Below are 16943 nucleotides of genomic sequence, written 5' to 3'. Positions count from 1 at the left end.
CTTAAAATGTGTAAAATTCATTTTTCTATTAAAACACAGAATCACAGAATGTCAGGGAGTTGAGGTTGCTTAATGCGGAAAATAGACAACTAAAAACCAAAATATTGCATGTAAGATATCTGAACCGGTGCTGCAAGGAAGAAAACTTATTTCTCCTCCATGACCAGAATGGGTAGAAAATAATGAGTTTGAAATTGCAACCAAGAGGACTGAGGTTAGACATGAGAAAATCTTCCCTAGAAGCAGTAGGAAGGATTGGAGGTTTCAAAGACGTAAGAAGTCTGTAAGTTTAAAGAAAACTTACCAGCTGGGAAAGGAAACTCAAATGAAAAATCCCATGAGGGAAAGATGGGCTAAACTCAGCCATTATCACATTCACAGAATCACAGAATGTCAGGAATTGGAATGGATCTCAAAAGCTCACCCAGTCCAATCCCCCTGCCGGAGCAGGAACACCCAGATGAGGTTACACAGGTTCTCCTGCCCCTCTACTCTGCCCTGGGGAGACCACACCTGGAATATTGTGTCCACTTCTGGCCCCTCAGTTCCAGAAGGACAGGGAACTGCTGGAGAGAGTCCAGCGTAGGGCAACAAAGATGCTGAAGGGAGTGGAGCATCTCCCGTGTGAGGAAAGGCTGAGGGAGCTGGGGCTCTGGAGCTGGAGGAGAGGAGACTGAGGGGTGACCTCATTAATGTTTACAGATATCGAAAGGGTGAGTGTCAGGAGGATGGAGCCAGGCTCTTCTCAGTGACAACCAATGATAGGACAGGGGGTAATGGGTGCAAACTGGAACACAGGAGGTTCCACTTAAATTTGATAAGAAACTTGTTCTCAGTGAGGGTGCCAGAGCTGGACCAGGGAGGTTGTGGAGTCTCCTTCTCTGCAGACATTCAAACCCGCCTGGACACCTTCCTGTGGAACCTCAGCTGGGTGTTCCTGCTCCATGGGGGGATTGCACTGGATGAGCTTTCCAGGTCCCTTCCAACCCCTGACATTCCGTGACTCTGTGATAATTCTTTAGCTTTCATGAAACACATTTGTTTGTTCTTCATTATAAAATTTAATTTGTCCTTCCATCTGTGAAAGATTCAAGATATCTCTTTCATATCACTGAATAAAGTTGGTAAAAAGTATTTAATTAACTCCATCCCCCAATCCCACAACAAATGCTATAGTATTGAGTTCCCGCTTGAGATGCTGAAGTCAGAATCATTTGACAAAAATATAGTGTAAACAGTTGCACAGGTTGAAATTTTAAAGTCTAATTGTTCACTTTAGCACAGATACCCACATGACTTTCTTAGCACTAAGCAGGTTTTTTTCCAATATATGTTTAAGTAGCAATAATTTCTGTCCAGTTTTAACACACCTACAACATTTTCAATCTCTCCTGGAATGTCATATTCCTCTTCATCGTCATCTTCATTAGCAGCAGCTGTTATCACTTGATTCTGTACAACTGAACCCTGAGCCTGCAGATTGGCAGCCAGAGATCGACAGCCACGCTGGTATCTGCACAAGAAACAGACACAGTTAATTTATTTCTCTGATTCAAGTTCCAACTGAAATAGGTACATGCTCCCATAGAGCCTGCTTGTCAAGTTATTGCACCTCCCAGTGTACGGCTCTCCAGTTATTTAGTGGCTGCTTTAAAGGAAAGGGAAAACTATCCCATTCTCCTTCCTCCTGACCCAGTTGTCTCTTTTCCAAAGCGAGAAGGGCCAGACTATTTAAATGGTTCCATTTCATTATCTCTCCCTTCCCTGTTTCAATATAACCTACTTTCCATTGCTGACAATAGAGAGAAGCAAAATTCCCATGCCCTAAAAACCTCTCCAAAACCTAAAAATTAATTAATAAAATCAACTTATTAAAAATTGTTTTTTAAGTGTTCAAGCTAGCTCAGTACTTTCTGCCCAAGCTCTACTCAGATATTTAGCCTGTGGTGTAGATACATTCTTACAAAAGATACACTTTACATGCTAAACTGACTTTTGCCATTGGGCAAAGTACATTCTCCACCTAAAAAGAATTTTCTATGCCTAAGGACGTTCTCAAAAGTTGGTAAAAGAAATACAATAAAAATAGTCACCAAGGGAGCCTGCAATTTTAAAATATCAGTGCGAGAAATCTAGAAAAGAGTTTGCCCTCTGGCAATCAGTAAAACCAGACACCAAAACCTGACTAATATGCAAAACACAAGTGGGATTGCAAACCACTTTTCCCCTGTGAACTTTCTATCGAATCAGGATAGAACTATGTAATGGAAAAAGTTATGTTCACTCTTACAAAATTTTACTAAAGTAACTTGAGTTACAAAGGTCACCATCTTCCCATCTTTAGCAAATTATGCATTATATAGGAACAGGCTTCTGCTTGTGTAACGTGCAACATGTAAAGTCAAAAGATCTGGGTTGTCACAGCACTAGTTTACTTCACCAAAATTGAAAATATTACAGGAAACTAAATACAGTAGAAGAAATTCCCAAATAACACTGGGATTTATTTCTCTCTCTTTTAGGGAAGGTTAGGAGGGCAGACAGCCAGTAGTCAAATGCATAGATTTAGATATTTTTAAGGGTTTTTTTAAATGCTTTTGGATTTATGTATTTATTTTTTAAGCTGTTTCAGCTTTAAACTAACCTCCATTTTGCTACCTTGGGTTTCACAAATGTCAGTCCAAGTCGTTGAACAAGTTTCATCCCTAATTTGCGAAGAACCATCTGATTACTTTCTGACAGCTTGCAGTTATCAAGACACTCGAGCACAGTAGCAGCTGTAAAAGAAAATAAACACGTTGGAAAAACTGTTCAAAAAAATTCAGTAAGAAAATTTTGTGAAGTTTTGAAAGCTTTTTAGAAGATTTAGATGTTTTTAAGGTACTAGTGAAATGCAAACGCCTTATTACCTACTTTGTAGTAACTTTGACACTGGTCAAATAGTGGCAATACCCTCCACCTACCAAACAGGAAGGATTGCTTTACAGACTATTTTTGACTATGAAAATTATAATTAATCTAGATTCTGAGAGTATTTCTGCCTCTAATTCCCACTAGAAGTAACACATTCAAGTATCTTTTGGTGTCTAAGAAGTTTCAGTAGTCTAACAGGACCAGGAGTCAGAAAATCTACTTTCTGCATTCTACAAGTGTTCCCCTTCCTCACGGGTTATTTTCATGCAGCACCAACTTAACTCCTCTGGCACAGCCACTTTTATGAGGATGAATGTCCATAAACATTTAGACATGAGAAATACTGTGTATGTGTAAACAATCAGGAACTAAACCTTTCATTTGAGCACATCAAAGGTAACAAAGGTATTCATCCAGCGAAGTAAAATAACTGCTATCAATAAAAAACTAACTGGTATTTTGCAGTCAATTCCGACCATATTCCAGGATTCACCGTGAGATGAACATAATTCCAACATGTGGCTACGCTGTGCACAGACTTCTGTGTGGTAATTTTGTGTACCTGTCTAATTGCAGCCATTGTATTCTCTTTTCACTAAAAACTTTTTCTTATTTCAACAGTATCACTGATTCCAGTTGGGTCCTGTATACAGAAGGTTAAACTTGGGTTTTCTGAAATCCTGTGCTTATGTTACAACTTAAAGATTTTCCAGAAAATTTTCAGCAGCAATACATATAAAACCAGTTTATGGTATAATTATTTTTTTTAATATTTTCCTCATCTTATAGTTTATATGTTCTGTGTTCAGCTTCTGTATTACAGCAATAGCCAATGTGATCAACTGACAAATCCTTCGATGAGCTGTTCCAGCATAACATTCCCCAGTTGCATCTGCTCCTCCCTCACTGTTTCTCCCCTCATTTTGCATGCTTTATAACTTCCCTGTTGATTTCACTCTTTACAGCACCACTGGTTATCAGTTTAATCTTCCCTTTTTTTACTGGGATGGTCAAAAACTAAAATCAGGACATTACAAACTTACCATATGGTAAACAATCTTCTCTTTTGCCATGTTTAAATAGCTGTGCCTACAATAAAATTGGGGAAATAGACATGAGAATATAGAGATTCTAAAGCACAATATATCAAACGTAGTTCTAGAATTCTTTTTAGTTTTCCTGCAATAATCTGTAGTGTTTACTAATTTAAATGGCATAAAAGAGTCTCAGGGTGAAGTTTTACTTCTTTGTAAGTCAATGCAAGTCGAGGATCCTGTAAGCCCAGCCCTCCCCTCCCATTCACAATCACACCCGTGGGGAGCTGAATTGGCAAAAAAATGCTCAAGAGAGAATTAAATTTTAGAAAGTCCCCAGTTTTGAGCCAGCTCAGCTCTCTGAACCATCCATTGGACACACGAGCTGAACGCAGGTGCAATCACAGCACCTATTATCTCAAACCGCTCACGTTGCTTTGAACCTCTCGAAAGTGAGGCAGAATCTGTATAGCAGAACACAAATAAGGGCAGAAGAACGCAGGGGTACACTGTCTCCTGTTCAGGACTTGCAGACAATGAATGTCTCCAAACTGGTTGAGGTGACCCAGCATACCTCTACACCTTGGTCACTGCGGAGAAGCAGGATGGGGACACACGGGATGGAGTTTGGGTGTTACATGGACAGGACGCAGCCCAGCCCAAACTGCTGAGGATTTTACCCTGTTTCTTCAACAGCTTTTCAGAAAAACTGTGCTAAACTACACAAAGCTGGCTACAGAAACCTCTGACTGCAGGTCTACCACAAATACACCTCCAACAGGCAAAGTGCAACTCCTGTGCTGAGGGATTTGAAGAAGCAAAGAGCTTCCAAAATAATTTTATATACAATTAAATATCCCAGTAAGATTAAGCACCAGCACTACAGTGAGATGAATGGACTACTAACACCTGACAAAAACATGTTAAACATTTACAGTTTCCTCAGTTCACCCAGTATGCATCAAAACTACTGTGTTCAGTCACTTATTTTTCCTTGCTTTTTCATTCATCAGAAGAAAAAAACTTCCTCCATAAATATGCCCAGCAGTTAAACAAGAACAGACTTAGCTCAGAAATATGTACTTTCTCACACATACCAAATACACACATGCCTCCCATACTGCAGGTGTGGTTAAGAGTGACAGAGGCCATAAAAACCCCTTTAGGCTATGTACCCGTTCTATTTTGGTTTGTTACTAAGCTGCATTTTAGGATCCTAGATTAGCACTTCTGATCAAGTATAACACAAGCTTTATAGTGGAAATGCATTATATTGAATTATTTAAGATTTTTATCCTTTTCACAACTAACTGGGCAACTGTGAGGCATCCTTTAAAAACTACTTTTACAAAGCAGAAATGCTACAGAACTACTTCAAGCCCAGAAGAACAGCTAATAGAAATAACTACCAACACAAATGGTGTAAACCTAGCACAGCTTTTATCGTTATACTGCATCAGTATAAAAAAACCCAAAATCCCGCTAACATACATTTGGATGTCGACCTCACACTTGCCAGATACTGTCTTGCAAAGAGGGAACAGAATCCTCAAAGCATCTACACACTCACAGTCTTAGTATTTGCTACATTCTGGCACCTTTGTAGAAGTTTCTGAGAGTTTCACATCCTCAAGGCCAACTTTGATTTGAGCTCTGACTCCTCAGGAAGAATATAACTAGGAGGTATCACCTCTGAGCAAGATGTGGGAAGAAAATAACCAACACACAAGCAGGAAATGAGAAAATGCTTCAAATATTGTACAAGAAATTTTTTTAATGCTTTTCTAAAAGAAAAAAAAAAAAAACAGCCTCACACACGTATGAGTCAATTTAGAACAGTGAACTCGTCCAAATCATTGATGAATATATTGAATAATATAGACCCCAGTACTGACCCCTCAGGCACTGCACTAGATCCAGACCTCCAACTGGACTCTGCCCCATTGACCACAACTCTCTCTCTGGCTTCTTCCCTTCAGCCAGTTCGCAGTCCACCTCACTACCCGGTCATCCAGACCGCACTCCCTCAGTTTAGCTGTCAGGATGCTGTGGGAGACTGTGTCAAATACCTTACTCAAGTCAAGGTAGATCACATCGACCACCCTGCCATCATCCATCCATCTTGTTATGTCCTCATCAAAGTCAATGAGGTTGGTCAAGCACGACTTCCCCTTGGTGGAGCAATGTTGACTGACCCTCTGATCCCTGACATGCCTTGAGATGGCACCAAGGAGAAGTCGTTCCATCACTTTCCCAGGGATGGAGGTGAGGCTGACTGGTCTAGAGTTACCCGGGTCCTCCTTCTTGCCGTTTTTGAAGACTGGAGTGACATTTGTTTTCCTCCAATCCTCAGGCACCTCTCCCGTTTCCCAAGACTTGGCAAAGATGATGGAGAGCGGTCCAGCAATGACCTCAGCCAGCTCCCTCAGCACCCGCGGGTGCATCCCATCCGCACCCATGGATTTATGGATGTCCAGATTGCCTAACTGCTCCCTAACCCAGTCCTCATAAACCCAGGCAAACTCCTCCATTGTCCTGCCTTCCTCTGGGGCCTCAGCGCTACAGGGCTCCTCAGGACAGCCTCCAGCAGAGGAGACACAGACAAAGAAGGCACTCAGTAACTCTGCCTTCTCTGTATCTTCTGTCACCGGGGCACCCACCTCATTCATCAGTGGGCCTACATTGCTTCTGGTGTTAGTTCTATCTGACACCTATTGGAAAAAGCTCTTCCTGTTGTTCTTGACCCCTCTCGCCAGGTTTAATTCTAAGGAGGCCTTAGCTTTCCTAGTTGCCTCTCTACACCCTCCTGACAACAGCCTGATATTCTCCCCAAGTGGCCAGCCCCTCCTTCCATGATCTATAAACTCTCCTCTTCCACTTGAGCATACCCAGCAGCTCCCTGTTTAACCACGCAGGTCTCCTGGCTCCCTTCCTTGACTTCCTATGTGCCAGGCTGCTCCGATCTTGTGCCCGGTAGAAACATTCCATGAACACTAACCAACTATCTTGGGCCCCTTTACCTTCCAGCAGCCTTGCCCATGGGATTTCCCCCAGCAATTGCCTGAAAAGGCCAAAGTTTGCCCTGCTGAAGTCCAGTGTTGCAATTCTGCTTGCTATCCTGCTCCTGCCACAGGAGATTCTGAACCCCACCACCTCATGGTCGCTGTAATCAAGGTAGCCCTCAACCTTTACCGCTTCAACCAGACCCTCCTTGTTAGTGACAATGAGGTCCAGCACTGCACCTCTTCTAGTCGGCTCCTCCACCCTTTGCATCACAAAGTTCTCGTCAAGGCACTGGAGGAACCTCCTGGACTGTGGCTGCCGGCCGAGTGGTCCTTCCAACAAACATCAGGGAAGTTAAAATCCCCCACCACAACCAGGGCCTGTGACTGTGAGGCTGCTCTCAGCTGTCCGTAGAAGGCCTCATCAACTTCCTCACCCTGATCTGGTGGCCTATAACAGACACCCACAATAGTATCACCCTTTCCAGCCTGCCCCTTAATTTTCACTCACATTCATTATGAATCAAAGCATGCAAAAGCAATCACAGACCTAAATTTTCCAAACTTCTGAGCTTACTAGATATATTTTGCAGTGGAAATAAAGGAGCACTTGAACAGATGTTGGCCTTTGAGGGAGAGAAAAGAAACAAAAAAAACCAGATATGTATTTTCTTCTGCTATGTGCTACAGACAGCCACGCATGTAAGGCAAAGTGACTGTCTCAGAAAAAACCTGCAAAGCCACACCTTACAGGGGTTATACTGAAAAGTGTATGATATCTGAACAGAAAATACTAAAAAAAGGTATAGAGAAAAGAACAAATCAGCATTACAGTATTCAGCTTAAACTTCCTGCCTTGAAGGAAGAAAAACATGCAAGGCACGCCATTTCAAAAAATCTGATACAAACAAAATAATTAATCAGCTTGGTTTGCCACCTGCATAGACATTTTGGTGTCAGCAGCTAACACCACTGAAAGTAAGGAGCCTGTCTATTGGAGTATCCGGGCAATCAGAGTTACGCCATGGTCTCTTCACTTTAATGAGGACATAGAGCACACACCAACTTACCCAACCTGTTGAACTGTTGAAAAGTATGTGACTCCCTCTCTTATAAATAATTAAGCCACCTACAAATTAGAGAAAATCAGTGGTGTGCAAGCAATGACGACTGTCAAGTCTGGTTTTGCTTTAGAAATAGCATGGTGCAAGGAAAACAAAACCTAGTTTCTTAGTAATCACAGAAGAAACACACCACACCTTCCAATTGTCTGCATAACCCACTTTAGGCTCGACCTTCATGAGATGTATCAAACAGGATCATCTCCAGGACATGTTCCCCAAGCTATACAAATCACCATTAAGGCTGGCCTGACTGTTTGGTTGCGAGTCTATCGTCCTGCCGAGCAGGAGACACAAGTCTGAATGTACCCTCTGGTTGTAACCAACCATGTCAAGGACAGGGAGGATAATTTCAGCCTCTATGGGAAGAAAATGACATCTTGCATTGCTCTGGAGCACCCCCTAGTAGTCACACAGCACCCCAGCCTGGGGAAAGCTCTCCCATCCCTGCCCCCAGGCCAGGTGTGGGGAGGTAAACAAGGTGAGGGAGGACATGCTGTCACAATAATAAATTCGCTTTAAAGTAGAGATATTTAATGCATTATAGGTGCAGCTAATGCTAAAATACATTAGTTAAAGCCCTTGTTCTTACTATGTCTTCAACATAAATAGTACTCCTGCATAGGTCACATGTATTTGTCAGGGTATTGATCATCAACATGGTAATCAAGGTGACAAACTTGAATGCAGAGCCCAGCTAAACAGGTGGCAAAAGGAGTCCAGTTTTTATAATATCTTAGTTATTTATCAATTGAAAGCCTGAAAAGTTTAGACTGCCACACAGACAGCTAACAGAATTGTTCCTTTCCGTCTTAACAAGACTGCCCAAAACACGGATTTGAAATACTCAGGAGGAAAAAAAAAACAACAGCTTGAGACAGCACTACGTTCTAATAGAAGAAAAAGTCTTATCGTAACACAACCTCTGAACCCTGAACTAACCACAATGCTTCTCATGAGAAGAGAAAAAGCTCAGAAGTATCAGACAAGGCCACATTAGCCTACTCTCTGCCATTCCAAAGAGGGGTCATCCAGTATCACCAAAGAGATCAGTGCCCTTGGTATCTGCAGACAGAAGAATTCTTTTTCTCCTCTCAGATCAGCACAGATTTTGCCCATCTTTGTCACCAAACCACTAAGCAACAACATCTTTAAAAAAAAAAAATAACGCCAATAGACAATCCCAGCATCGCTAATTCTCTGAGAATGCCAAAAATATAGAGACTTGGGAAACATCCTATTTGGAAATACTCTATTTTTGTGCCTCTGGGTCTGAAAGAATAGAGCTGGAGAGTTCTTTCTTCCCTGCAGCAAAATTTACATAAGCATGTAGCTATTGCTAAACAACTTTTGCATTAGAGACAGCTCAGGGAAATGCCCTGTTCTTAAGACTCTTGAGTTTCATCAGATCACTGTGTAGGGCGTTTTATTTTTTTTAATTATTACTCACACTTGTATACTGAATCACTTATAAAACAAATAAGGTTTAATAAGTTTCAATGCCCAAGGCTACCTCAACATGATGACATCTCTGTCACGCAAGAACTGGGAGTGCTACACCCTGCAGCAATAACTAAAAAGCTGTTTGATATAATGGTAGGTTTAAAAGCAAACCTCCAGACCAAGAGAATTTAAAATGCAGATTCTTGAAACAGGTTAAAGTTTCCTTCAAGTAAACAAATATTATAAAAAAAAGCAGCAATTTCTTATTAGTCCAGCATTTATAATCCTTCAAATACACAAAGTATCCAAGCACAAACCTTAATTTAATTCAATATGGCAATGTTAGTTTCAACAAAAGGGTGCAGTTTTAACAACCGAATCTGAAATACTGCAAGTGGAGATTTCTGCTAGTGCACACCTGTTGTGAAATGATCTATTACTGACGACAGGTGTAAAGAAAAAAAAGAAAAAAGCATTGGTGGAATTAAAATGTGTAATGCAGGCTGCGTGTTTCAACAAGAATCATGAAACAGTAGTACTTGTTCTGCACATAATGCTGAGCGAGATTAAACAGTAGCATACCTAATCACCAAGACTTAAGGCCACGAAGAGGCAGATCAAAGTGCAGCAACGTCGAACTACTCATTGCGTACCTAACTTGCAGTTTCAGTTCATTGAAATGCAAGAGTTTCATGTCTTTTTAAAACAGTTCTGCCATGCCAAAATCACTACAAGCAGACCTAAATGCAGACCATGAGCAGCATAATATCATAATCCAACCGAAATCCACCCTGTTAGGGGCAGCCCGAAACTGATCCAATGAAGGGAGAAAAAGCTTTCTACCCTCACCCTGGTGGTTACATTCCCGAAACCTGTTCCATTCCCAAAACCTGCCCTGCTGTACTGACCGGAAACTGAAAAATGGTCTTTTATCTCCTGCTTGTTCAGAGAGAAATGCGCAAGCAACTACAGTGTGACTGCTACAGAAACAACTCGCTGGAGGAATCCAAGGACAAAGGATTTTGTTACAAGTGTGTTACTAAATTCTTTAATATTAAACTCTTGAAATAAATATTTCCTACTCCGCTTGAGCATGTCTGCATACACACACACTTGCATACATACAATTCTGAGAAACTTTATTCCCTAATGATATAACTCACGCTTACATTGTAGAAATTAAAAATTGAAGACTGAATGCAAGACAAGGCTTTAAAAAGTCAGTCTGTTCAGACCTACCAACTGGAAGAGGAGTTAAGAGCTGCAGGACACAAATAAAACTGGCTTAATACATACTTTCTCCTACCCCACAGAGGAGGAAAAAAATCATAGAAATGCAAGAAGGAAAGCTTCTGCTTCCAGGTATATTGTATCACATTCTAGTTTCGATTCTACTTGTTAAGTATTCACCTGTTTCGCTTAGTATGCACTAATGAACAGGTGGATAGAGCCAAAGCCAAACTCAAAGGAATTATGACAAAACACTAATGTATTATACATCCTACAGGTCTCATCATGTACCTAGAATGGCAAACAGTCAGTCTCCCTTTCCAGATCTGACAATAAAATGATGAAACATCATTCTGTCTTTTGAAACATACTGCAATGCATACAAATAATGCTTCCTCCTGCTTAAGCAGCAAGTCCCAAGTTATTCTAAATATAGATCATTTCTTATATCTTCTGATTTGGAAGAGCTGCTAGAGGATAAAAAAAAAGAACACACACCGTACACTTGTTCCAGAACTTTCCTTTGATGTTTAGTAATATACTGTATACAAGTATAAAAGTCCTCATAAAAATTACTTTAAAAGAGCTGCAAATTTATGCAAATTACAGAAACTTGTACAAACATCAGCAAATCCTTAAACCTGTGCAAAGACTGTACAAGAGCATAGCATCTGACTTTGCTTGCGCTACCTCAACTTTGGTCGCCAACAAAAACAAGGAACAACTCCACCCACAGAAGCTCCCCCATTCCAGCCAAATCTATTCAGACATCAAAACTGGAACAGATATCAGAACTGTTATTCAACTATTTCAAACTGCACACCAGCACTTTTAAGGGTGTAAAACTCCAGGAAAGCTTTTATAAAACAATATTCTTAGAATGCACAAGAGGAGTGCTACCCACTTAGTAGTGGTTCAGGGATTACAGATATTTTGCCATGCACAGTATATACATTTTAAAACCCAAACTAGGAATGTGGCTCTTTGAATCATAAACTCTTGTTACCTCACTTTCAAGAATCACTTGCATTTTGGTTACACAGTTCTGAAAATTCTAGGAGGGACTACTGCTCTATCAGAAGCCCAACCTCTTCATTTTTACAGTTCCAAGCTGAATTATGACATGACTACTATGCTACTATTATACTACTAATACAAGCATATCTGAGAGTTATTTATCAGTATCTATACTGGCAACATCACTTTTATTTGGTGACAACAAGAATACTTAAAGAAAATATACATACATTGGAAGTTTCATCTTCAAAACTGTTGTGGAGGAAATTCTACCTATATATTACCTTAACCTTTTTTAACAAACGGAAACATCTCTGTGCATTTGCTATTAAAGGTCTACCATTGCAGCACCATGTGATCATTAATACAATCATCTGTCTTTTAAAGGAGAAAGAGTATTTACCAGGGCCTGGAGCATGCCGTTCATAACAACAGTCCCCTCCATGGTCTGGAAGGAGGATTTAGATAACATTGCAAGTGTCCAGTCCAGGAAGTCTGCCATCCTTTTTTGCCTGACATCAAGGCGGACAATAAATCTGTCATGGAAAAAAAAGAACACAAACACTGCAGTTACTAACTTTATGGCTCCCAATGAATAGTAATTTTCCCTGCTATCCAAACTGCTTGCAGTTCCTAAAAGCAATTTTCCAATGGATAAGTTCCTAAATCGCTGAGCACTCCAAATGATCGTATTTTTAGCCAGAATTTCACTTTCACTTCAAATCAACCCATAAACTTGGATTCTAGAGATTTCTCATCTTAATTGTAAAGCAATAAACTTTCCAAAGGTCCCGGGTAAAACTCATTTCCATTAGGATTACCAAAAAGCTGAAACAAATATAAGGATTCGCCACCATTCTCATCAACAGCTATTCTGCCAATCTGAAAACTGGTGCAAATCAACAATTGGTCCACACTGCACTGTTACCAACCAGGTCCATAAATCAGTGCTACATTTGTTTTTTCCAATATTCGAAAAGATCAAACACCTGTTATTTAACATACTGGATGTGTCAAGAGATGCATTTTCATCTATCTTACAGAGGGTCAAAGAGGTTCATCACAGTTAAACTACTTCCCTAAACCTATAATCAGTCATCATCAGTGCCAGCCAAGCTACAGATCGGGCATTTGCTTCAGTTATCTAATTTAGTATTCTTCACACCTAAAAATTAGGGTCCTGTTCCAGCAGAGATTCAGACTAAATTAAGAAATGTTGTTCTCAATGCCATCAAAGGAAACAAGCTACATGGGAAAGCCCACAAAGTACAACTCAAAGCACTTGAAAAAGGATGCATGTAGAGCCTGTATCTGGCTTCTTTACACACCTACAATTCAAATGGGGAACTACACCAAGAGCTAACTGACGGGGAATATTAAACACATAGAACCCAGGAAACTGTGAGCAGACGTGATCACTCAAATTGTCTTCCAAGTCAGCATCCACTGTGTTCAGCAATGAGGATCTGGTGGAGGGGTTAGGTTTGTTTTACAACAGAGCAGCAAGGACAAAGCCTTCTTTTCCACAACAGCACAGGTAACAGAAGTAACCTGTAAAGCAGATTAACTGGTTCCTAGATCCTTTCTCAGCCCAAAGGAGTTTAAATCTTAATTTCTCAAAGGAGTGCCCTAACCTCCAGAGTAGAAGCAAGATAAGCATAAGCCTCATCTCCTCCTCCTAAGTGCCAGGTCCTGCACTTGGCTCACAACAACTCCAGGCAACGCTCCAGGCTCGGGGAAGAGCAGCTGGAAAGGACCTGGGGGTGTTGGTGACAGCAGCTGAATGTGAGCCAGCATGTGCCCAGGGGGCCAAGAGGCCTCCAGCATCCTGGCTTGCATCAGGAATAGTGTGGCCAGCAGGATCAGGGCAGTGACCGCCCCTATACTGGGCACTGGTGAGGCCAAACCTCAAATTCTGGGGTCAGTTTTGTGCTTCCTAATACCGGATGTACCTTCAAGAGTCTATCATCTGGGTTTTCGGAAGTGAAGAACAAAAAGGGCATATTCAGGCACAGAGGAACGCTCAAGAATAGTTCAGTCTTATGTCACACTTCCACCTCAAATCCTCTGCCTCTGTCAACTTGTGACAAGACCAATGCAGATATATAAAAATCCTAGTAAAGCAACTTCCAATTATTTCTTCCAAAATGACTGCAAAAAATAATTGGGATAAGGAGACAAATATACATCCTGTCATGTGGAAATAAGTATGTAACAAACAAGATTATTTATTAAAGGTTATTCAAATGATTCATTCACTCACTTATATTTTGCTTTGAAATATAAAAGCGTAAATCAGAAAAGTCTAGGACTAGTCACCAGAGAACTAGGATCCTAGTCTCAACTCTTCATGAGTTTCCAGCATGACACTGTCAGTTCTAAAACAGAAAAGTGTTCGTTTCGCCATCAGATTCACAACAGCAGCATTATACTCACTAAATACAAATTTTTAAAGCATTTTGAATCCCATGGCTGAATAAGCTGTACACTCAGTTACTTCCCAAAAAGACAGTTAGGATTTGCTCTGCTAAAAGTTACATTTAGCAACTATTTTGATACAATTAATCACTAAATTCTGTGCCTATTGTATTGTTCCAACTAGCAACTTGCATCCAGTAGCATCATCTCATCCTGTTCACCCTACAGAGCCTCTGCTCCTATAGCTACACTGACAAAACTACGTTGGCAGAGCCCTCTAGTGTAGACAGAGTATAGGCGAGTGTAAAGATTCTGGGGCTTTGCTTGCTTTCAAAAGAAACATCAAACGACAAACTGAGCTGCCTAAAGCCCTCTTCTGCTAGAATATATTGGAATATGTACTGTGATGTATACTGAAAAAGAGATAACATGCGTACTAGCACAGTTTATGGTCTTTGTTATTTATTTTCATATGCATCACGAATGAAACCAATCTCCACTAATACACTGGAAGAGGAAAGAAGAGATACAGAAGTTTGTTATTCAAATTCATAAACCCTAGAATCAGTATTACTGGCGTGATGCAAAAAAAAAAAGATCAGAATAACTGCACCTCTGTCACATATTTTTGGTGTCTGAACATCCACCATGTAAAACAACGAGATTTAGAAAGTTCCATTATCATACACCCAGTTCATTTGATGAATTATTTGACAACAATAAACCTAAGAAAACAGTACTGTTTTCTGCATGAGAGAATGAAGGAAGTGACAAGAGGGATATTACAAAAATAAATTAAAGTGTTACTATTTCCTTTTTCCTTCCCTTTACTTAAGTACTACTAGGAAATATCAAGGCGGCAGCACTAGGCACCAATTCTCTATTTATGCTGCAATACACTGCAAAATACAGCACCAACACAGAGTAACTGTCTCTTTCTGAAGCCTGTAGCACAAACCAGTCCCTAGAAAGCAATTTGAGCAGCATCCTGCTAACAGAGAAGACCCGTATCACTTGTGATAGATGCTTGCTCCTCTAATAAGCAGAAGGGAACACAGCATTTCCAGTAGTAAACACACTACTGGATCTGATTCAAGCAAGTGTAACAGCCCACGTACAGCTGGCAACTTCCAGTCCTCCCAACGCTGTCAGTAATAGCATGTCAGACTGAAAAATGGCAGGAGAAATGGGAGTGACCTTTTTTCCCTTCTGACAAGAAGCACAAAAGACACTTACTTTGAAACCAGAACAGCAGCTGCATCTCGAGCCTTATCACTGACAACCAAGTAACACTAAAGGTAAAAGAAAACTAACTGTAAAAGAATTCATACATGTAGATTTAATAATAACTACTTAACAACTTTGTACATAAATATACTACTTAATATTTATGAGTATAAACATTATTATGATTACATATATTATGTAATTATTATTACAAAATGAGCTTAAGATTGTAAAAAAATTCATTTCCCATTTAACAGATGGTATCTCAGACAAAGTCTACCTCCCAGTGTCTTTCAAAGGAGGCTGACCTTTACAGAAACCTTAACTTGCAGTCATATTTGCGCATGCCTAAAAATGATAAGCCACTTAAGTGCTGCAAGTGTCAAAAGCATAAGCTGTTCAGGTGTTTGTGAGGAGGAGGTTGTTGGTTTTTCTTCTCTAATAGGGATAAGAAGTTAGCCACTTCAGTTTATGCCTAGTCTCTGTTGGAATTCTTCACGCAGTCCTAGCTTCCAATGTTACTGATCCTGATCGAACTCTAATTTCCTATGCAAATCATCAAACCTGACTTTCAGAAACAGCTTGTTAGTATTTTCAAAGGCTAAAAGCTGTTAACATAATCAAAGGTATGCATTTGTATCAGATAGTCATAAATAAGATAGTTTCTTACTTCAGGGAAAACAAACAAGTCTCATTTGACAGTAAGGCAGCAAAGAACATACTCAAGGTTCCAAAACTATGGAGAAAATAAGTTCAGGATCTCATGTGGCAGGAGCAGGATAGCAAGCAGAATTGGAACCATAGACTTCAGCAGGGCAAACTTTGGCCTTTTCAGGCAATTGCTAGGGGAAATCCCACGGGCTGCTGGAAGGTAAAGGGACCCAAGATAGTTGATTAGTGTTCAGTGAATGTTTCTACCAGGCACAAGATCAGAACAGTCCAGCACATAGGAAGTCAAGGAAGGGAGCCAGGAGACCTGCATGGTTAAACAGGGAACTGCTGGGTATGCTCAAGTGGAAGAGGAGAATTTATAGATCATGGAAGGAGGGGCTGGCCACTTGGGGAGATTATCAGGCTGTTGTCAGGAGGTGTAGGGAGGCAACTGGGAAAGCTAAGGCCTCCTTAGAATTAAACGGGTTTAAGAGGGGTCTAGGACAACAGAAAGAGCTTTTTCCAATAGGTGGCAGATAAAACTAACGCAATGTAGGCCCACTGATGAACGAGGTGGTGCCCTGGTAAGAGAAGATACAGAGAAGGCAGAGTTACTGAGTGCCTCCTTTGTCTCTGTCTACTCTGCTGGAGGCTGTCCTGAGGAGCCTCGTACCACTGAGGCCTCAGAGGAAGGCAGGACAATGGAGGAGTTTACCTGGGTTGATAATGACTGGGTTAGGGAGCAGTTAGGCAATCTGGACATCCATAAATCCATGGGTGCGGATGGGATGCACCCGCGGGTGCTGAGGGAGCTGGCTGAGGTCATTGCTGCACCACTCTCCATCATCTTTGCCAAGTCTTAGGAAATGGGAGAGGTGCCTGAAGAC

At 40.8% G+C, this 16943-nt stretch overlaps 1 protein-coding gene across 2 annotated transcripts in view; it reads right to left on the bottom strand.

The window, feature by feature from the left end:
• TBCD (tubulin folding cofactor D) overlaps positions 1–16943 on the bottom strand; it is a 117434-nt gene that overhangs the window by 94235 nt on the left and 6256 nt on the right. For both annotated transcript variants that reach the window (XM_071816660.1, XM_065852224.2), the window contains exons 7-11: positions 15415–15470; positions 12164–12296; positions 3957–4002; positions 2645–2777; positions 1371–1513 (exon numbers count right to left, since the gene is read on the bottom strand). In XM_071816660.1, the coding sequence (XP_071672761.1) occupies positions 1371–1513; positions 2645–2777; positions 3957–4002; positions 12164–12296; positions 15415–15470 (511 nt within the window). The remainder of the gene's footprint in view (positions 1–1370; positions 1514–2644; positions 2778–3956; positions 4003–12163; positions 12297–15414; positions 15471–16943) is intronic.

Source organism: Patagioenas fasciata, chromosome 18, assembly GCF_037038585.1.
Source record: "Patagioenas fasciata isolate bPatFas1 chromosome 18, bPatFas1.hap1, whole genome shotgun sequence".
Lineage (NCBI taxonomy): Eukaryota > Metazoa > Chordata > Aves > Columbiformes > Columbidae > Patagioenas > Patagioenas fasciata.
The sequence above is the reverse complement of the archived record's forward strand: the minus strand, read 5'-3'. Positions and strand labels throughout refer to the sequence as shown.